The 23,948-nt window shown below is 42.3% G+C and overlaps 1 protein-coding gene across 1 annotated transcript in view; it reads left to right on the forward strand.

Moving 5' to 3' along the window:
• Positions 1 to 181: 181 nt before the first annotated feature.
• Positions 182 to 23,948, forward strand: part of clvs2 (clavesin 2) — a 46,375-nt gene continuing 22,608 nt past the window's right edge. Inside the window, exons 1-2 of the mRNA XM_034075481.2 lie at positions 182 to 1,248; positions 6,486 to 6,660. Coding sequence (XP_033931372.1) covers positions 860 to 1,248; positions 6,486 to 6,660 — 564 coding nt within the window. The 5' untranslated portion in view covers positions 182 to 859. The remainder of the gene's footprint in view (positions 1,249 to 6,485; positions 6,661 to 23,948) is intronic.

The following is a 23,948-nucleotide window of genomic DNA, read 5'->3' on the forward strand; positions in this document are numbered from 1 at the left end:
CTCCTCCTCCTCCTCCTCCTCCTCCTCCCCCCTCCCTTCCCCCCCTCCCTTGTTGTCAGTCACTTTCCCTGCGAGCAGACGGTGGACTGGAGACGGTAATCCCCCCTCCCTCCCTCCCGCCTCCACCCATTTGACTCCACCCCACCTCTCTCTTCTTTTTTTTCAAAAACACACAGTAACCGGTGGCTAAACCTCGCGGGACACCTGTGCTGCTGGATGCAACACAAAACAAAAATCCCGGTGGTTTTTAATCTGAAATCACACCTATTCATGTTGCTGGGGAGACGCGGAGAGAAGCAGACTATTTTGTGACGGTTTCGGAGCAGCAGCAGCAGCAGCAGCAGCAGCAGCAGCAGCAGCAGCAGCAGCAGCAGTCGGCGGATGGAGATGGAGATGAAGGCGGAGGCATGGTGGTGTCGGTGATCTCACACGGCATGGTGGAGATTTAGCAGGTGTTTTAACAGGCTGGTGCCGCATTTCCTGGCCGCCGCGAGCGACGCCGGTGGAGACGGTGATGCTGTCGCCGTCATTTTGCCACAGATCAGACATAGAGAGAGTGATGGAGGAGGAGGGCGGTGTGAGATCAGGCCGCCCCGATCAGCAGGTTGGATGCTCCGCCTGAAGCTGCAGGAGTCATGATATGCATGCTGGATCAAAACAACACAGATCTTTGGAAAAGGTGGAATACAAAAAATCCCTGTGCGTAAAAGTGAGAATGCATCATATGAGTTCAGGGTGGATTACAGAGCAGCAGGCCTCCATCTGAAGCCAGAAAGAAGAAGAAGGAGAAGGAGAAGGAGAAGAAGGAAACTGTTGCTGCTTTTTTATTCTGGTGTTTCACCCAGCTGTTGCCACGAAGATGACTCACTTACAGGCTGGCCTCTCCGTGGAGACCCTGGAGAAGGCGAAGGTGGAGCTGAAGGAGAACCCGGAGACCCTCCACCATGACATCCAGGAGGTCCGGGACATGATCATCACCCGGCCGGACATCGGGTTCCTCCGGACGGACGACGCGTTCATCCTCAGGTTCCTCCGCGCCAGGAAATTCAACCACTTCGAGGCGTTCCGGCTGCTGGCTCAGTACTTCGAGTACCGGCAGCAGAACCTGGACATGTTCAAGAACCTGAAGGCGACAGATCCGGGCATCAAGCAGGCCCTGAAGGACGGGTTCCCCGGGGTGCTGTCCAACCTGGACCGGTACGGGAGGAAGATTCTGGTTCTGTTCGCTGCCAACTGGGACCAGAGCAGGTAAGAAAGTACATTTGTCAGATATTTCTCGCGGTACTTTCAAGATTCAAGATTCTCGACATGTTTAGTATTTTTGACTTTTAAAACGATCGTTAAACGTTTACGTATTTTTTCAAGATGCAAGGCTTTTATTGTCACGTGTGCATAGCTAGTGTAGTGGACAATGACCATCTTAGGCTCAGGCTCTTCCAACAGAGCAACACAGTAACACAGATACAATAGTGCAAGTCAATAAAATCAAATATAATATAATTGTGCAGAATAGTCTATATACAAATAATTGGAAAATTGATATAAGTTGCAAACAGATAGTAAGTACAGGTGTTTAACAGTCTTATATACTTACACTAGTTACTTTTTGTATTCACATTTAGCATTAAGGAAACGTGATTAACTTAAGATATAAAGATTGAACCACTGCTGAAGGTAAAGAAAAAGGTAAAATTATCAAATATGTCATGAAAAGTTAAGAAAGTCGTGAATCATTTGTGCGAAAATACCTGAGTCTACGAAAGTGGCTTTGGATAAAAGCGTCAGCTAAATGCAATGTAATGTAAAAAGTGATGTTCAACAAAATACATATAATAATATACATGGAGGCCTTTATTTTGCAGAGTTAGTGCTTTTACTTTCTATACTTTACATACTTTACATGTTGCTGATACTTAATTAAGTAGGAATTTGAATGCAGGACTTTAACTTCAAAATGAAGTATTTTGACATTATGTATACGTTTACTGTAGTTACTGAAGGTAATTGTACTTTCCATGAGTATTTCCATGTACCTTAATCCTCCACTGCAGATACTTTAAAGCTAGTTACTTTTAGATAGCATTAAGGAAACATGAATAACTATATATATATATAAAGATGTAACCACTATTTAAGGTACACAAAGAAAGGTAAAATATTGAAATGAAAAGTTAAGAAAATGGTGAATCATTTGTGACATTTTTTTACACCAAAATGAATATAATAATTACTTTTACTTATTATACTTTAAATGGCAGGACTTTTAGTAGAAAAATGTATTTTGACATGATGTATCGGTACTGTTACTCAGGATCTGAATACTTCTTCCACTATTGATAAACCTGAGTGCAGGTTATCTGGTCTGAGACATAAAGAGGAACACAGAGAGGGGGGGGGGGGGCAGTGTCTAAAATCCAATACGAAGAAGTGCAGGATGGTTAATGGAGCTGTCCGTTCAGCGCCACAACATTTATCACAAAGCACCCACAAACAAACCCATTCGTCTTCTTTAATAAGTTCCAGAAATACAGTGCGCACCCCCACACAACACACAGCAACACGGGACCATTACATGAGAGATAACGGGACATGTTTAACGGCATGTGCACAACTAAAGGTATCTGCTGCTGTGACCGCCTGGACTGCAGTCTGTATATCCAGCAGCAGGAGCATCATGTTGGGTCACATGTCGTTCCAGTGTCTCCCAGAGGCGTTGGATAAAGGTCGGCGCTCTGCAAACCAAAATGGGAAAATACAAGTCGATTATAACCCCATAATAAAAGAACTTTCGACACCACCGTTCATTCAGATGATGACAAACTCCAACATTGACTGTGTAGGGGAGAAAGGGGGGCAACAAGAGGAGACGTCCTCCGTCCAGGCTTGACAGACCTCACCATAAATGCTGCGTATGGAAAGTACGCCATATCAAATACACTGTTATGGATATTGCTTTGTGCACAGGGGCATTGCTATGATAAAACAAGACGGACGATTTCATCTTACTGCGAACACTATCGTCTTAATATGTAAACTGGAAAGAAGCTGAAAGACTCTCAGACCAGCATGTATAGAGACTTTAGGGTGACTGTTTTTAAATGCCTTTGTCTGATTGCCTTTCATTTTTGTAAAGCACCTCGAATTGCCTTGTGTTGAAAGGTGCTTTATAAATAAGCTTGCCTTGCCTTGGGTACAGCATACATTTCATTTCAGCGTTAGCAATAATATGACTTATTCATAAAGCTTTGATCAGGGTCAATTATTGTTTTCCGTCCCAACCCTTTAATCTCATTAACTCGGGCTGTGGGGAAGAAACACATACATATTGATAAGGTAAGGTTCGTGTATTTATAAAGCACATTTTCCGACACAGAGGCAATTCAAAGTGCTTTACATCGTTAACACTAAGAAGACAACAGAAAGGAACACCATACATAAACATCATGGACTAACAGATTCATAAAACCATACAAGAGATGCAGAACAGTTTAAAAACTACATTGTGAATACGGTAGGTGCACAAGGCAAGGTTATTTATATAGCGCTTTTCAGCATGCGACAATTCAAAGTGCTTCACAAAACTAATTAAAAGACTTTTTAGGAATAAATACATTAAAAACACATTATACAATTTTACAACAGACATTACAAAGCAAAGATAATAAATAATAAAATAAACACCACAGGTAAACAATACATGTTTAAACGTTACAAGTTAAAAGGCTTCTGGGTAAGCAGATGAACAAAGCCTCGACTTAAAAGAACTCGTTGGTGAAGACCTCGGGTTTGGTTCCATCTGTGGGGAGCGTACTAACTACCGTAATTTTCGGACTATAAGCCGCGACTTTTCCCCCCATTTTTTTTGTACAGCTAACGGCCACTAGGGAACCTCCTAAATCTATGGATTTACAGGTAACATTAACCACCTTTAACTCTATGGGCTCTATGACCGGTCCGCGCCCGCCACCTTTAAGCGGCGGGCTCCAGCAGGAAAAGCTGGAGGCCGGAAAAGAGTGAGACAGGTAGCGCGCCAAAGTAAAAGTGGAACCGAGAGACAGAACCAGGGGCGGACTGGCCATCGGGAATACCGGGAGTTTCCCCGGTGGGCCGGTGCTGTGTGTGGGCCGGAGGGCCAAAAAAAAAAAAAAGTTTCTAAAAAAAAATAAAAAAATTCTTTTTTTTTGCCTAAATCCTACCGGCCCACATTTGTAAGTGTTCCGGCCCAGCCCAGTGGGGTGTGGCCAGGGTTGGGTTGTAACGGAATACATGTAACGGCGTTACGTAATCAGAATACAAAAATCAAGTAACTGTATTCAGCTCGTGTTACATTTGAAAAACGAGTAATCTGATTACAGTTACTTTCGTAAACCTGAAGTGAATACATTTTGGATTACTTATTGGAATTATTGGTGGAAAGATTTTCTCACAACATGTAATATTCATTACTAAAGGTACAGCCTTGTCTGGTTTCTTGCTCAAGGGCACCACGGCAGGGCAGGAGGTGAACTGGGACCTCTCCAAGTAGAAGTCCACACTCCAAATAGGTCTGGTCGGGGACTTGAACCGGCGACCCTACGGCTCACAGTCCAAGCCCCTAATGACTGCCATAGATTTAGTCCCTAATTTTGCTCTCAAAATGGACCAGATTGATGCATTTAACTTCGACATTTAAAAAAAAAAAATCTTCCCGGGGGAGCTTGCCCCCGGACCCCCCTAGAGGAGGTGAGGTCCACCACCTGCCCACACCCCCTGTTAAATTGTCTCACCCACATTGAGGATGCTTCCTACGCCCATGCTTTATTCCATGTGTCAAGTCAGGCAAATTGGGTCCAAATGTTATTGCATCAGTGATCTGTTAAAATTAAAATCACTAAATATATGCTGTAACTATTTTGCTCTAGGCAACTCAAGGGCTCAATGTGATTACTATATGAATAATTGTCCAAAATAACATTAAAGGCATAGGGTTTTTTGTTAAGTAACATACTTTCGTCGCCGGCCGGCCGACACATGCCGCGCATTAAGTGGGCCTGTCTGTCAATTAATCCCCGGGCCACTTTTTCCCCCCAGTCCGTCCCTGGACAGAACGAGAGCAAGACAGACGGACAATTTAGCTGCTGCGGCTTATATGCAGGTGCGCTTTATAGTCCGAAAAGTACGGTAATGCTAAGGTAGGTTGACTATTACTGACTCCACGCAGTACAACCAACCATTTTGAATAGGTGTCATTTACACTGGGGCGCCGGGAAGCAACCACTTTTAAAAAGTTGTAGTTAGGTACAAATGTTTTTCGAAATAGCTTGCACCAAGACACGTCAATAAAATAATGAGAACGCTTTGAGAGAAGTTTGTTCGAACAGTAAGACAGCAGTAATGTCAAAGTAGACACATGTTACATTGTCTACCAAAATGCCTGATTCTTAAACGACATAGAAATACATGATTAGTACGTTTAACAAATTCAAGTTTTATTCTCACTCAATCAATGTTTATTTATAGCCCAATATCACACATGGTACATCTGTCTCAGTGGACTTCACAGTGTGTACAGAATATCAGTATGACAATACGACACCCTCTGTCCTCAGACCCTCTGTCCTCAGACCCTCTGTCCTCAGACCCTCTGTCCTTAGACCCTCTGTCCTTAGACCCTCTGTCCTCAGACCCTCTGTCCTTAGACCCTCTGTCCTTAGACCCTCTGTCCTCAGACCCTCTGTCCTTAGACCCTCTGTCCTTAGGCCCTCTGTCCTAAGACCCTCTGTCTTTAGACCCTCTGTCCTTAGGCCCTCTGTCCTAAGACCCTCTGTCCTTAGACCCTCTGTCCTCAGACCCTCTGTCCTCAGACCCTCTGTCCTCAGACCCTCTGTCCTCAGACGCTCTGTCCTTAGACGCTCTGTCCTTAGACCCTTTGTCCTTAGACCCTCTGTCCTTAGACCCTCTGTCCTTAGACCCTCTGTCCTCAGACCCTCTGTCCTCAGACCCTCTGTCCTCAGACCCTCTGTCCTTAGACCCTCTGTCCTCAGACCCTCTGTCCTCAGACCCTTTGTCCTCAGACCCTTTGTCCTCAGACCCTCTGTCCTTAGACCCTCTGTCCTTAGACCCTCACATCGTACAAGGAAACACTTCCAGAGAAACCCCACAGTTTAAAGGGAACATGGGAGAAACCTCAGGGAGAGCAGCAGAGGAGGGATCCCTCTCCCAGGACGGACAGACTGCAATAGATGCCGTGTGTAAATTGAAAACATCTCACTCTGTTAATGATGCAGTATATACAGTATAGCTGATGCATTTCTTTCTAGACATCATTACCTCATACACATATTACATTTCCTACAATTGCATGTTGAAGACCATTAAAACAAAAGTGTATATTTTACGATCCGAGCCCTCCTGCTAGCCCACTTTTCAAGACAAGGTGCAGAAAGTGACTTCAGAGCCACTTAATATTGTCCTTATAAGCGAGCCCTGCTGCTCTCGTCCCTCAGGTACACCTTTGTGGACATCCTGAGAGCCATCCTGCTGTCGCTGGAGGCCATGATCGAGGACCCGGAGCTGCAGGTGAACGGCTTCATCCTCATCATCGACTGGAGCAACTTCACCTTCAAGCAGGCGTCCAAGCTGACGCCCAGCATGCTGCGGCTCGCCATCGAGGGCCTGCAGGTAGGAGCTGTCATGGTGGTGGTTTATCTTTGGTTAGTGGTGTGGTGCAGAGAGGGCAGAGTACACACATCCTTTACTCAAGTAGAAGTACAGATACTCGTGTTTAGTAGAAGTAGAAGTACTGTCTAAACGTCTTTACTCAAGTGAAAGTAAAGAGGCTTTGAAGTGTACTTCAGTAAAAAGTACCCATAGCAGCTGCTTTAAAGAGTACCTGACCTCCCTTTATATTAATAGAACAATAGTGTCATTGTTAGCTAATGAATGTTTCCATGCTGAACAACGGCAACATGACAACGTTTCCATTGGTCCCTCTTCTTTAGAGAAGACCAGGAAGTGATGGATACACGGATCGTGTTCCAACCAATAGGCACACAGTGACACAGTAATGATCACGCACCAACACACATTCAGACTAAAGGAACCAGCTGTTTGGGAAATGAGAGAAGTAGAAAGTACAGGTATTTGTGTTCAACATGTAAGAAGTAGAAAGTACAGGTATTTGAGTTCAACATGTGAGAAGTAGAAAGTACAGGTATTTGAGTTCAACATGAGAGAAGTAGAAAGTACAGGTATTTGAGTTCAACATGAGAGAAGTAGAAAGTACAGGTATTTGAGTTCAACATGTGAGAAGTAGAAGGTACAGGTATTTGAGTTCAACATGTAAGAAGTAGAAAGTACAGGTATTTGAGTTCAAAGTGTAAGAAGTAGAAAGTACAGGTATTTGTGTTCAACATGTGAGAAGTAGAAAGTTCAGATATTTGAGTTCAACATGTAAGAAGTAGAAAGTACAGGTATTTGGGTTCAATATGTAAGAAGTAGAAAGTACAGGTATTTGGGTTAAACATGTGAGAAGTAGAAAGTACAGGTATTTGAGTTCAACATGTAAGAAGTAGAAAGTACAGGTACTTGTGTTCAACATGTGAGAAGTAGAAAGTACAGGTATTTGGGTTAAACATGTGAGAAGTAGAAAGTACAGGTATTTGAGTTCAACATGTAAGAAGTAGAAAGTACAGGTATTTGGGTTCAACATGTGAGAAGTAGAAAGTACAGGTATTTGAGTTCAACATGAGAGAAGTAGAAAGTACAGGTATTTGAGTTCAACATGTAAGAAGTAGAAAGTACAGGTATTTGAGTTCAACATGTAAGAAGTAGAAAGTACAGGTATTTGTGTTCAACATGTAAGAAGTAGAAAGTACAGGTATTTGGGTTCAACATGTAAGAAGTAGGGTTGCCAGAAACTGACCATGATCAAAATCGATTATTCGGCAGCCCTGGCGAATAATAATCGATTATTCGACCGACATTTAAAACACAAATCCTACTGGAGCCTAATGATATCAATAATGCAGGAACGTATTTGTGATTTGTAGTTCCGTTCTTTTCTCATTGGTTGTATTTATGCCACATTATTGTTCATAACATTAGAGTTGAAGCGATACGTTGAGTACAGAAATTGAAATAGAAAATCAATCCAGAACAATTTTGATAAAGCATATCTATGTTATCAAACAACGATGTGAAATACCTGCTTCTTCAATCTAACAATGGGCAGCTTTTCTTTCTTTGAGTGTTACTCTATGCCAGTGGTTCTCAAAGTGTGGTCCGCGGACCGCTGGTGGTCCGTGAGCACCCCCTAGTGGTCCGTGAGTATATTGGTAAAATTTCACATTTGAAATAAATTAATTAATTAAAGTTTTCCGCACTCTCGCGGGAATATCTCCGCAATGGAGCAAGGTTAAGTTTCACTTTCGATTGCATGATATAGCCCAGATAAACACCTTCATCACACATGTGGCCACTTGTTTGTACCATTTTCAGGCGATTTGTAAAAAACGATGTGTTTTTGGATATTTGTGGAGTTAGGTGGTCCGCGAGTGTTTTTTTATTGGTTAAGTGTCCTTGGTATGAAAAAGTTTGAGAAACACTGCACTATGTAAATATAAATTAAGTTGCCTTTGGGGTTTTGATTATTGTTCAAACAAAACAAAAAGACGTCACTATGGCCTGATTACTTTGGACTGCTTTGGGACAAATGTATTAGCTGAAGAACCTTCTAATTGAATGAAATATCAATTGACAGATTCATTGATATTAAGAATGTAATAGTTCAGTGTTATCCTTTAGAAATCTGCAGTCTTGTCCTCACCGAAGCTCTGACATGTGTTTCCTGTCAGTGAAGTCTTTCTTGATCTAACTTCTAACTTACAGAACAAACGTAAACCATATTCCACTTAAAAACAAGAGACGCACTTTGTTAGGGCGTAAGCATGTTTGAGGGAATAATGACTTTTCCATGTTGGTGCTTCTCTTGTTCACGGCTCGTTGGCACTTGATGACGCAGAGAAAGGTTTCTTTAGTCGATGTGAGTTTGGTTTTCTTCAGGTTTCTCCTCTGTCATGAGTCCAGGTTTCCCTCCTGGCGCATGTAGAGAGGAGGAGAAATGAGAAGTGAAGGTGCTCATTGGATTGGTCTGTGCGCAATGAAGACATCTAATGGCATTAGTGCTGTCAGCGGAAAGGACACCTCTAATGTCATCACAGAAGTGAGTTACAGGAGGAGAGATGTCCTCTGGTTATCAGCCAGACCTGAGAGGTAGTGTCTATCTTCTGGTGTGTGTGTGTGTGTGTGTGTGTGTGTGTGTGTGTGTGTGTGTGTGTGTGTGTGTGTGTGTGTGTGTGTGTGTGTGTGTGTGTGTGTGTGTGTGTGTGTGTGTGTGTGTGTCAGTTTGTGCCGTGCTCCATGGGTAGCTGTGTCTGGAGGAAGTGTTGAGTAAAGCGCAGCAAGGTCTGAGAGATGATCTGACGGAGGGCGAGCTGTTGAACATCAAACTCTCATCCTGTGTCTCTGTGAAAGCTGAGCTCCATCGAACACGTTACTGGGTGTAAAGAAGGGAGGAAAAAGTGGAGCTGTTACTTTTTGAATACCTAATATGTTTGGAAACTGAGGACTTTGTTTAGGAAATGTAGGATTTTTTAATTATGTATAACCTTTATGTTGAATCACGATGGACTTCCACAGTAATAGGTGCTTTTATTTTGAAATTCAGGCGATGGCTCTGATATGTTTTACCCTGATCAGAAAGAAACAGAACTTTTTAAAAGATAATGAATCACGACAACATAACCATCCACAAACCAGAGTGTGTCCTCTCTTCTAATGGGGCTTCTTAAGTACCATTAACCTTTTTTTATAATATTATATTTCTATATAATCGAGATGCTCTTTTTTGAGGTTTTCTAACCCCTGCGCTTTCTGTAAACTTTATTGGTCTGACTTTTCAGCACAGCGATGAGTTGGTCTGTAGGCTAACATCAAAAGCTTGCATCAGTTTGGAGAATGAGGTCTTTATTAATGAAATGTAATAGTTGTTCAAATGTAAAACCTTCATTTCCATTGGAAATGAGGAGAAGAAAAGTGTTTTTCAAGGTAATCAGTATACTTTTATTTTGAAAATTCAGGCCATGACTCTAATATTTGTAGAAAAATGAGCAGCAAACCTTATTGTTTTTAAATAATCAATCTCAATAGCATAAATCAGTGTGTATAATGTCTTCTTATTTGTCTTCTTAAGGCGAAGTATCACTTTAATAATTAAATATCATATCGCTATATAATCTGTATATTGATATTTCAGCTATCACACTTCCTATGAACCTTATTGCTCCGCCTCCTCGGCACAGAGTGGAGTCGGTTTGTTGGTACACATCTTTTCTCAGACTGAGGGAACAAACCGGTGCATTTCTGTGATCGGTGAGTCGGTATAAGGCGTCTGACGGGCCTCCAGACGCAGATTAGAGTCTGAATTATTGATGGCTGCTATTAGCTGAGTCATCGTTCACACAGTCATCGTTCACACCGAGCAGCTCGTCGTCCTGCAGGACACAGAAGGGAGCGCAGAGTGAGACTAATCAAATGCATATTTAACACTTTAACAAAATCACCAGTCGAGCGTTTCATTCACGCCGACGTTCCTCTGGATGGACGCATTTAAAGGCCTACAGATGTTAGGGTGGGTAATGCATTATTTAAAAATATAGTTGTATTTATTGAAGTAGTTGAGACATAGACCGCAAAGTTGTGTTGTGTGAATGGAGTCGTAAAGAATGGACACAGCTCTATATCAAAACACACTTCAGTTACATCTTTCAAATTAATACATTAAATCTGTTGCATTATTTCTCTCTGAGTAAAATCTGTGTACCCTTATGTTTCACCCTGTGTACAGTTAGCAGAGATGAGCCTGAGTCATTCTCACACACACACACACACACACACACACACACACACACACACACACACACACACACACACACACACACACACACACACACACACACACACACACACACACACACACACACACACACACACACACACACACACACACACACACACACACACACACACACACACACACACACACACACACACACACACACACACACACACACAGCAGATTGTGTGTTGAAAAGCTGCGGATCTGCCCGACGTTCTCCTGCATGAGAGTTTGATGTAGTTTGAAGTTGTCTGATGGCCAATTTACCCTGAACACATCACTCAGTTACATCTGCGTGCATCAGCAGCTTTGCTATCTGCTGCTGCTGTCCTCGTTTCTCGTTGGTTCAGAGCGTTTCCATCGTGCTCGGTGCAGATTATCTGATAAATGAACTGACAGCAATGTGACAAAAGACAAAGGCCTCTAGTGCTGCAAAACACACACTTTTTAAATCAAATCCAGGACTATCAGCGGTGTTTTCGTCCTCCGTAGATTGGCCTGATTCTTGAGATAAGCGAAGACGTCTTTCTCTCCCGTATAATATTTTGGGTTATTAGCTGCACTTTAAGATATGGTTGTTTTTGGTGACCATCAGTTTCTAAAATGTGTTTGCTAAAAATGCTTTGATGTATAACTCGCACCAAGAGATGTGAACTAAGAAATTAGAACTCTTTGAGAAGTTCATTTGCACAAAGAGAAGAAATGTGTATTGTTCAATCTAAAATAAATCCAGATTCAAAATGACCTGAAACATATTCAAAAAGAGTTAACGGAGATACTGAATAACATGGGCGTCACTCTGTTAGAACAATTGGTGGTGACACTACGGTACGTACCTGTTATCTATTTAAATATTACTAATATTAAACGTGTCGCAGTTCCAAAGAAATGCAGTCCTCGAGGTTGCACGCTACTTTCAGAACATTTTTAACAAATGATCCTAATGCAAAGTGGTGGGGACAACATGTAGCAGCGCAGTGTGTTGAAGCAAATGGACATATTGTCTTGGTTAATAATTCTCTTTAAAGGAATGGTATGCTCATGACACTCATTTTTAAATAATTATCATCCGATAAAACAGACCAGTCTCTGCCAGTCTTTTTTTTTTTTTTTGTAATCCGATGACATTATCAGTGATTTTAAACTGATTATATACCGAAATAACATCAACACTGTGGGCGCCGCCATTTCCCGGACGTGACGTAATCCATGCGTTTGGTTTTCGAAGACACGTTGATCTCCATGTTATTTACTGTAGTTTCTCTCTTCAAATATGCCTCACTGTATCGCGAAATATTGCCATAATTCTGATAGGAACAATCCACGGAATGCTCGGTTCCATCTGTTGCCAAAAGGTAAGCATAAGAAGTACATTCGGAGGCAGTGGCTAGCGAAATGTGGCCGGCCCGAACCGAAAGATTCACAGGCTCATGTATGAAGCGAACATTTCACATTTCCGGACGACTACTCTGAGAGTATGATAAAACATAACATGGGATTTAAAGAACAACCATTACTCAATGGAGATACAGTACCATCGGTCTTTCTGGTGTCATCACCGACCAGGACACCAGTTCGGCCAGTTGAGAAATCGCCCTCTGCAAGTGTGAAGCGACGGAGGAGCAGAAGTAGTGCTCGGAGTAAGAATAAGGTATGTTATAGCGCATTTCCATTGCAGCGGCTAGCCCCGTTTTAACGTCCTTTAGCGTCCAGGCCAGGACCGTTTTTGGTGGCCTTTTCATATAGCGTAGTACCGGCTAGTGTGTATTTTCCCCCAGTTTTTTCCGGCCCCATAAAATCGTGATTCTATGGCCAGGGACAACGAAGCTGAGTATGCTAAACTAGAGAGGGAATCGCTAGCAAGGGTGGTACTACATGCATACATATAGTATCTTATATCATCTTCCTATTATACACACATGCATTTTCAAACATTTGGACTACCTATGTTGCAAATGTATTATCTTTTCAATTTACACACGGCATCTATTGCACGTCTGTCCGTCCTGGGAGAGGGATCCCTCCTCTGTTGCTCTCCCTGAGGTTTCTCCCATGTTCCCTTTAAACTGGGGGTTTTCTTCGGAAGTTTTTCCTTGTACGATGTGAGGGTCTAAGGACAGAGGGTCTAAGGACAGAGGGTGTCGTATTGTCATACTGATATGTATGGCTGAATTCCCCCATCCAATCTCTTCACATTGGTCAAAACTTCTTCCTCTGCTGACGAGTCCGAACTGAAATACCCCGCCATGTTTCCGTGTGTTGACAAAGTGAACGCATGGATGACGTCACGACCATCACGTGACTACTGAAAATGGCAAAAATGGCGGCGGCCAGACGGAATATACAGGTCTTGATAAAAAAGAGCTATAAAATCATTATTTACCGGGGAATATCGCTGATTTCTTCAGGGTATGGTTTAAACATAATGTTTCACTAAATACTGAAGTTTTGATTAATTATCTAATGAGTGGACCATTCCTTTAACATCCTAAAAAAAGATATTACAACATTATTAAGTTGTCTTGTTTGCAATGTAAGATGTCGAAATCCAGTTTCCTATATCTATCTCTCCGTTCTGTGTGTCGCCCATTGAGTCGTCAGCTCGCCTCGCTTTTGTCTCGCGCCGCTCAAACTGCTTCAATTGTGACTTAGTGTTTGTCATGGAAACCCTGACCGTGTTAGTTTTAAGAAATACAAATAGCATGTAGGACACATGCCTGGGGAAACCGCTGAGTGGCACAGTATGCTGCACATCTCACAGAGGAAGAGGAAGAGGCTAATGATCCTGCTGGCAGACCCTTAAGGGCTCGATGGCGACCCTCCTTATTATGCAATTTATTGCATTTTTTCTAAGGGCTATTTTTGGCGCACTTTCTTCTTTAAGTGCACACTGAGGAGGCCTAATGGACGTGTTACGGTGCTGCATCTTGCTCTGGGGTTGGATAAACTAATTGTGTTGCATTGACATCTATTTCTTCTTCTCCTGTTTCCTGTAATGGTTGCTCGACTCAGTGATGTGTATCTGAACACAGTGAGACCGTCAGGGCCACACTCTGCAGAGCGTTGTGTCCTCGCGGTGACCCTCTCCGTAGTCAATATGCTCCTGAGAGTCTGGGCTCGTTGTGCTCATCAGATACAGAACACGAATTGCAGTCCGTGCTCCACTTCCCATGCAGTAGAAAGCATATTACATGTCTCTGTGCTCGCGTACAAGAGATTACATGAAAGAGTGTGTGGAAGCAGGAGATGAGACTGCGGGACTCAAACCCATCCACTCATAATCCTGCAGGATTACCATATCACTCAGGGATTAGAGTCTGCACAACTTTAGGGTTGTTCTCCTTATTCACGGGAAGAACACACAGTTTGATTTAATTCAAAATGTAGCTTGCACTGGCAACATGAGTATCAAGGCAGGGAGTATAAATAACCCACAAACTTAAATATGAAATACAGTTTAAACGGAATAAAAGGAAACATGTTTTATTTTAAATTGAGATATATATAATTCCTTCTTTTTTTAAATCAGATGGTTGGTTGCCTTTTATCAACCACTTTATGCAATTGAGCTTAATCTCCCGGTTGAGCCCCCATTTTTTTAGCACCATTACTCCACCTTTTTTTAAGGTTTAACTTCGAACACTTCTAATACACGGCCGTACCTCACCTCCGCTCAGATGTTTGATCACCATACGCACGCCTGTAACTAGGGCAACAAGGGGAGACTAGGTTGTTCCCTTAAGGAAGAGTTCATTCAGCCAATCTTCTTTTTCTTTTAAAGCTGCACGACAGTGGAACTCAATCCCCGTAACGATTAGAGAACTAAACACCTGCAGTTTATTTAAATCTAACTTAAAAACATGATTAGTGGAAAGTCAGCTCTGACACAATCTGCACATTACAACGCTCTGATTGTACATGTGCCTTGACCTGTTGCTATCCGTCTGCTTTGTGAATATGTATTTTAGTTTTTATGCTTTTATCATAATATAAGCATCTATGTTGAATGTTGTTTTACTGATTGTATTTACCTGTCATTTGAAGTGAATTTTTGTTTTTAGGATGACTTTCAACATCTGTCTAGGGACTACAGACAAAAAATAGCCTGTTGGCTAACTCTGGCGCATTTACAGAAATGTCTCAATGTGCAAATAAATATATTAAAAAAAAAAAAAAATCAAAAAAAAAAATCAAAGCCGTCACGTTTTATTGCGAGAAACATTTTTTTTGCCGAGGCAGAATTAGCTTTATATAAAAAAAAAAAAAAAACCATCACATTGACAAAGAGAATAGAAACCGGTTTTTCAGTCAAGAATTGTTTTTTAAATATGTTTTAAAACACTTAACGGTTGTGTTTGCAGTGATTTGTGACGGCCTCCAGGATCTGTTTGAACACGCTGGGCGTTAACGAGCTCTTGTGTCTGAGGTCAAAGATGAATCTCCTCGTTAAAGTGATCAGTCTCCGCTTCACACCCTCTGACCTCAGATCAGTTTCCTGTCACTCAGTAATGAACGAGCTGCCCTGAATCTCTCACAGTTAACTGACCGTGCAGCTGCCGACAGACAGTGAACACAACACAGCTGTGTCGTGTGACCTGCATTCGAACTATTTAAAGAGCCCCTATTATGCTTTTTGGGTTGTTCCCTTCTCTGTAGTAGGTAATACAGGTGTGTGTGCATGTACATGGTCTGCAAAGAATAACATCCCAAAGTTCCCGAACACGCGACACCTCTAAGCGGTTGACCAATCACAACAGAGCCGGCCAGCTAACCAATCAGAGCAGACTGGGCTCTGGTTTCAGACAGAGGGTGAAAAGAGGTGCTGCAGCATGAGAACAATAAAGAGCTTTTTGAACATTAAAGCAAGGAGACATGTAGAGACACTACATACTGATATATACCTGAACATCAGCAGGAGAGGACTCTTTAAAGTAGAGACACTACATACTGATATACACCTGAACATCAGCAGAAGAGGACTCTTTAAAGTAGAGACACTACATACTGATATACACCTGAACATCAGCAGGAGAGGACTCTTTAAAGTAGATACACTACATACTGATATACACCTGAACATCAGCAGGAGAGGACTCTTTAAAGTAGAGACACTACATACTGATATACACCTGAACTTCAGCAGGAGAGGACTCTTTAAAGTAGAGACACTACATACTGATATACAGCTGAACATCAGCAGGAGAGGACTCTTTAAAGTAGAGACACTACATACTGATATACACCTGAACATCAGCAGGAGAGGACTCTTTAAAGTAGAGACACTACATACTGATATACACCTGAACATCAGCAGGAGAGGACTCTTTAAAGTAGAGACACTACATACTGATATACACCTGAACATCAGCAGGAGAGGACTCTTTAAAGTAGAGACACTACATACTGATATACACCTGAACATCAGCAGGAGAGGACTCTTTAAAGTAGAGACACTACATACTGATATACACCTGAACATCAGCAGGAGAGGACTCTTTAAAGTAGAGACACTACACACTGATATACACCTGAACATCAGCGGGAGAGGACTCTTTAAAGTAGAGACACTACATACTGATATACACCTGAACATCAGCGGGAGAGGACTCTTTAAAGTAGAGACACTACATACTGATACACACCTGAACATCAGCAGGAGAGGACTCTTTAAAGTAGAGACACTACACACTGATATACACCTGAACATCAGCAGGAGAGGACTCTTTAATAACGATGACTCTGTCTGATGGCAGGATTGAATGATTCAGTAGATTCGACTCAGCGGTGATCTGAGTCTGGGATTGTGTCCATTCGGCAGCTTTTGTAACTGACAAACCTCTTAATGTTGCGTTCAAGTGCTCGTGGGAAAGTACGACATATGGGAGTCTTACCCGGCTGATACTGGAAGTTATATTTCTGAGCTCATGCAAACAGGAGGTTTAACCGTAATGAGGGGAAATATAATGAAAATATTATTACAGTTATAATAATACAATGTTTACTTGCATATTGACATTTTTTTATATCTCCAATTACAACTTGGTGTCTAATTGTGTGATAAAAAGGAGTTTAAGACGCAACATTTTGTAAAGCTTAAGCAGAAATTGTCCAAAAATGACCAAAAAGAGCATTTATATAATATAAAATACAGATTTCTCCTCCGCTGGCCAATACAACCCTTTTATTTGTGTTGTTTTTACCCTCCCCCTATTTTTTAACAACATCATCAACCCCTTCCCCCTTTCTCTCCCCCTCCCCCCCCTTCATTCAGTCACTCCATCATTGTTCAGCAGAAACATTATCTTTAGCTCAGTTTATATAATGGCAATTTATGGAAGAAAGCACCTTGTGTGAACTTCTTATTGTTTAAAAACAAACTCATTCATCAAATTGTTATTCATACAGAAACATAACGGTCCAAAATTAAGATAAATATAAACAGAAATCATCAAAAAAAATCACCCTTTTCTCTCGTTGAACCTAAAGCAGCCTCACTTCCTCACCAGCAGCCAGATGCATGATACCCTCCTCTTCCTCCTCCTCCTTTTCCTCTTCTTCCTCTTCCTCTTCCTTTTCCTCTTCCTCCTCCTCTTCTTCCTCTTCTTCCTCTTCCTCCTCCTCCTCCTCTTCTCCCTCCTCCTCTTCCTCCTCTTCTTCCTCTTCCTCCCCGACTCCCACCACCTCTGCGTTGCCACGGTAACATGTCTTGCTGCCTCGCTCTGCCCTCTCCTCCAGACGGACTCCTTTTGCTCCATCTTCTCACTTTCTCTGTTTCTGTTTCTCTGTTTCTGTGTGTGTGTGTGTGTGTGTGTGTGTGTGTGTGTGTGTGTGTGTGTGTGTGTGTGTGTGTGTGTGTGTGTGTGTCCTAGCATTACTATACTTGTGGGGATCTGTTTACACAGTCACGTGTGAAGACTCGCCTCCCTTATGGGGACAAAATGGAGGTTCCCATGAGGGGAATCATCTTGGTTAGGGTTAGGATTAGGCATGTGTTGGTTATGGTTAAGGTTAGGATAAGTCTCCAGGAAATGCATGTAAGTCAATGTAATGTCCCCTGAAGTGATGTGTGTGTGTGTGTGTGTGTGTGTGTGTGTGTGTGTGTGTGTGTGTGTGTGTGTGTGTGTGTGTGTGTGTGTGTGTGTGTGTGTGTGTGTGTGTGTGTGTGTGTGTGTGTGTGTAATGTTTAATTAATGCTGTACAGATGCTTACCTAATATGCAATGCTGCTGCAGAAAATAGAGTTATTGTTTCTTTTCCTTTTTATATTCAATAAGTCTTAATCTTTTTGGTGTGTTGGAATTATCCAGCAATCAATGACACTTTAGATTTGTTTTGGGTATTGATTTAACACATTGCTAACTCTAATTACTTTAGTGACACCTCTTTCTTTATTTACCCATTGATTGATAATTCCGAGGTGTAATAAAACCATTAGCACGACGTACCCTTCGATTATACGTCACAGTTTCCTTAATTTCTATACTCTAATTAAAAAAATGTATTTATCCTAAAACGAATGTGTAACCTGTTAAACTTTAAAATAAAAACATTCTATATGGATTCTGACCTTTCTACATCCAACTCACAGGTTTATCATTGCTTTGGGAATTGTTTTTAATTAATTTACCCCTTTTAGAACTGAAGATATAGTCATTTGTTCTGGGCATGTCATTTTCGAGCCTGAGACCTGAAAACAGACTCAGGGCTTAACATAGGTGGCGCCAGGGGGGCGCTATGGCTATCCTAGGGGGTGCAGCTCCCCTAGGATAGCCATAGCGCCCCCTAAGCACCCCTAAGAAATGTGTGTGTCTTTTTTTATTTTCACGTTTGAAATTCATAATATGAAAATTATTCGATAATAATATGCTACAGTACACGTACTTCTGGGTCTCTGTGTTTCATTGAAGCTCGGCTCTGTGTGTGTGGCAGGAGCCATTTTGTGAGAGAGAGAGAGAGAGAGAGAGAGAGAGAGAGAGAGAGAGAGAGAGAGAGAGAGAGAGAGAGAGAGAGAGAGAGCGCGCACTGGTACCAGAGATTATTGTTGTTAGCATCTGGTGCTAGCTAGCTGCGCTAACGGATATAAGGAGGTGTTTCCACAACAAGGTGAAGGGAGAACTCTCTCCTCTCAGACTGAGAGGCTCAGTGAGCTAAAGGACTCTCTGAGGGTTTAGATAGTTAACTTTGGTCTAAGTTATCTCAGTGGGTCTCAAACGGTTTGGTCACGATTAATGCAAACAAGTATTTCTGAGGCACACGTTTATATGATCATTATGGGCATACAAAAAGGTATGAAATACTATATGACAGTAAAACAAGAATACAGTTTAAAGTGAGTGATAAAATAAAATCTGTTTACAGTTCTGTTTCATCTGGGTGTTGAGAGATGTATCCAGATCTCTTCATTTTACTCTCAAAGTGCACCAGATTGATGCTTTTAACTTAAACATTTAAACAAAATCTTCCCCCTGGACCCCCCTAGAGGATGTTAGGTCCACACACCACCTATAGAAATAGTACTTTACCCCTGCTTACACCTAGCCTATATGCCGTGAGCTGATTATCGAGCCTTCATTGTAACGCGGGTGTACTGGTGTACTGTGTGTGTGCGTTTGCAGAGTGTTGCAGTAGAAAGTTCCACTGTAGCGCCGGTACATTAATGGAAAACCCTAAATGTTCGAGCACCCTCCATGAAACGTTAAGCTACCCCACAGCACCCCAAAAGAACATATCTGGGGCTTAACAGGTTGAAAAAGATGTCATAAATTGTAGCTTTAGTGAAATCAGTAAATTATTTATTTCAGTTCACATTATATTTTTTAGTAGTTTTTCTTGCTGATTTCGGACAAAATGTCAAACTGTGACTTTTCTAATCATTTGCATTAATTCATGTTTCATTTGTCGTGCAATAGAAGTGCCTTTTGCTTCACAGCGCTGAATATCTGCAGAATGCACACAGAGCAGTACAGCGGCAGTCAGTGAGCTCTCTGTGGATTTTCTCTTCATTAGCATCGTTGCGTAACACTCAGAATAACTGGGACCGCAGAGGAAACTGTGCCAACAACGTCTGAAGAAACCCCACGAAACACACTCTGACCTACTGTAAGTGTGTGTGGAGACACTCTCCATCTGTAGTCTGGAAACATCACTGGTATCTGGGAGCATTCATTTAAACCCTCCCTCGCCCTCTCATCATCATGTATAATAAATGATAAAAGCTTTGCAAGCACCCTGTAATGTCAGTCTCTGGCAGGATAATTAGGACAGTGGATTTAATGTAAGCTTTAAAATGAGGAAATATGATAACAGTAAACGTGTTAATGTGAACTAACGGGGTGTAATACCTTTTTCTATCTTTCCCTCAAGTCACTACATCAGGGGTGTCAAACTCAAGGCCTGGGGGCCATATCCGGCCCGCGACTTCATTTTATGCGGCCCCGCAAGAGCTAGCAAAGAATATAATATGTGTATTATACGGTTACATGCAACTTTACAGAAGCAGGTTGCCTATAAACTACATGTCCCACAATGCATCTCATTTTGTGACATGCGCACTGAAGAGACTTGCAATTATTTGTCCTGGACTTCTGCTTCCAGACGTAGATAATTACTAAGTTATTATCCTATCCAATAATAATCAAATTCAGAGGCAATAATGTAATATAATACATTATTTCATATATATATATATATATATATTATATATATATTTATATGGTTACAACCGGCCCTTTGAGTGCAACCTATATGCGAATGTGGCCCGCGATGAAATTGAGTTTGACACCCCTGCACGACATCATTGTTAGCTAAACACAATATTTGCTGGGCAGTTTATGAAATGTCATTTTCCGGAAAAAGCCAGCTTGTATTTCATTATTTAGTTTTTAAAAAATGAACTCAAAATCATACAGATTGTTCTTAAATGTTCAAAATTCAGTCAAAAAATGTTATCATTACATTCATCATGATATCAGATGGAAATCCTCATTGTAGAATAACTTTTACAGATTTTACATTTTAACTATTTTATCAGTGTTACGATATGCAGAGTGTCCGGGCAGAACTGAAGCTATAGAGGGCGACTGTGGCTGAGGGGGGGTGCGGTCGTCTTTCAACCAGAAAGCTGTCGGTTCGATCACAGCCCCATGCAGTCAACATGTCAATGTGTCTTTGGGCAAGTTACTGAAGGTGCTCCCGGTGTGTGTGTGTGTGTGTGTGTGTGTGTGTGTGTGTGTGTGTGTGTGTGTGTGTGTGTGTGTGTGTGTGTGTGGTCTAGCATTACTATACTTGTGGGGACCTAAATATGTTTACATAGTCACGTGTGGGGACTGGCTTCCCTTATGGAGACAAATTGGAGGTCCCCATAAGGGGGATCATTAATTTTAGGGTGAAGACTTGGTTAGGTTTAGGGTAAGGGTTAGGGTTAGGCATGTGTTGGCTATGGTTAAGGTTAGGATAAGTCTCCAGGAAATGCATGTAAGTCAATGTAATGTCCCCTGAAGTGATGTATACCGGGGCCCTTTCTCATTTCTCGAACTCCCCTCCTCGACTCCCCTCCTCGACTCCTATCCTCGATACTTAGTCCCGCCCACAGGAGATGCGAGCGGAGGAGCCGAGGAGGACCGTGGAGGACCCATCAGTGTATCCTCGGTTAGAGCTCCTCCAGAGAGCCTCCTCGACGCTCGATCCTCGGTCCTCGAAGTGCATTTAGAGAAATGAGATGTCCTTCAACATGGCGCGCTGAAATTCATTTCCGGGTCACTACCGGAGGACAGAGGAGTCGAGGAGGGGGATTTGATGAAATGAGAAAGGGCCATGGTGTGTGTGTGTGTGTGTGTGTGTGTGTGTGTGTGTGTGTGTGTGTGTGTGTGTGTGTGTGTGTGTGTTAGCTTCCCGAGAGCAAGTGTTGCTGCATGAATGAGGTGTGAATGTGTGAATGACTCATAGTATATAAAGAGCTTTGAGGGGTCGAGAACACCTGATAAAGAGCCTCATAAGTACAGTCTATTCACCATTAGCCGCCTTTAGCTAACCATTGCGTCGTCTTGATCTTCTTCCTTTACGTTGTTTTGCTAACGTTTTACCCGTAAATGATGTTGGGAGAGGGATCCCCCCTCTGTTGCTCTCCTCGAGGTTTCTTCTCCTTGTCCGATGTGAGGCTCCAAGAACAGAGGGTCCAAGGACAGAGGGGGTTGTATTCATATTCTGTACAACAGTCCACTGAGACAAATACTAAATGTGTTGTATTGGGCGATATAAATACACTTTGACTGATTGATTGATTGAGATTATCCTGCTGAACAAAACATGTCAATATCATAAATATCACAAAACATGAGTTTGCCACAGACACTTTTCTGCTATATTCCCAAACCCAATGGAAACATCCCATTGTTTGTTGTCGAAGGAACCAGGGAGATGCTAACTTCTGTGTCGACCTACTAAAGTAAATCACCACTCGATATCTCAGCAGTGGAAACAGGAAGTGCGGTGGTGAATACACAGGTTTCTCTTCACTGCAGTGTGGATGTTTCTCCGTCTTTTATCTTCCAGCTGCAGGAAAACAGCAGCTGTCCGTCCGCATGTTCTCCAATTCAATAACACACATCACAGCAGCTTTACCCTGATGTGAGAAAAGCTGCTTCCAAGATCTCCTTATTTCAGTTTGTTAATTGAACTAGTCTTTGCCAGAAAACAAACAATGACTCCTAAAAGCAAAAATAGAAGTCAGATGCTTTCGTGGAGCTGCTAAATATATCAGTGTTTCTTGTTGTCTTATATATTCAGTACAGTTAGTAGTACTTGGCATTCATACTGTGGTAGAAAATTGAGTATAAAGAAATCTGAATCGTATTTTTGTTTTAGTGTTTAATGATACATGCTGCATGTCAGGGATGGGGGGAAATAGGACCCAAGTGCAGTTAAAAATACAAAAAGGTTTGGTAACAAAAAGCGGTCTTTATTCAAAAAAGCCGAGGACGGGAAAAACAAGACACTAATTAGCATTAACGAAACCGGGGAGCACGACAGACAGGAACAAAGTTACAGGCGGGAACAGGCAGGAGACACGGACTACTAGCATAGATGAGCATAGACAGGTATCATAGACATTAAAAGGTCACGGCCTTTTCTACTGATCATAATTCCATCGTTGAGGTCTACTAGAATAGATTTACATTGTGCAATGTTCCAAACTCACATTGGTTTCTCATCCAGCATCTCTGTAAAGTGTGTATTCACTCTCTGTCCTAAACGGCTTGTTGGAGCTCCTCCCCCCTCCTCCCTGTGAGCCCAGTATGCTCTGATTGGTTGGGACGTTGCGAGGCTCGTTGCTGCGAGGAGCGGACAGGTTTCCGGGTCGGCGATACAGCGAGAACAAGTGAAACTCATCGTGAGCACACACACACTCACAGCCGAAGTAAAAACAATAAGTGTGGCTTGATATTGAGTAAGAAAAAGGTGGAGAGCGTTCAGGGAGCTCTATGCAAGCCAATGGGACTCCCTGTTAGTTAGCCAAGGCATCCTGGTGTGTGAGGTGCTTGATCTGGGTGTTCACACGTCACAGAACCCAGGAAGTAAACAATGGAACAAGAGAAATGTCCAACGAGGCGTTCTGGGGCAGCAGACAGGTCTTCTCTGTGTTAGAGTTTTACTCGCTACAGGGTGTACTTTGAGGGTTTTGACTCTGCAGACCGTTTACATGCAGAAAAAGCTTCATAACACAAGGGGACTGGTGATAACCGGAAAAGCATGACATGGGACATTTAAGAGACGACGAACAGACATGGAGCACAGGGGAAGACAAGACTAAATACACAGAAGGGTGATCACAGGACAAGACACAGCTGGCAGGGGAGGCAGAAACACAAGGGCAACAGGTGAACACAATCACAGGACAAGACACAGCTGGAAGGGGAGGCAGAAACACAAGGGCAACAGGTGAACACAATCACAGGACAAGACACAGCTGGCAGGGGAGGCAGAAACACAAGGGCAACAGGTGAACACAATCACAG

This window comes from Pseudochaenichthys georgianus, chromosome 24, assembly GCF_902827115.2.
Source record: "Pseudochaenichthys georgianus chromosome 24, fPseGeo1.2, whole genome shotgun sequence".
NCBI lineage: Eukaryota > Metazoa > Chordata > Actinopteri > Perciformes > Channichthyidae > Pseudochaenichthys > Pseudochaenichthys georgianus.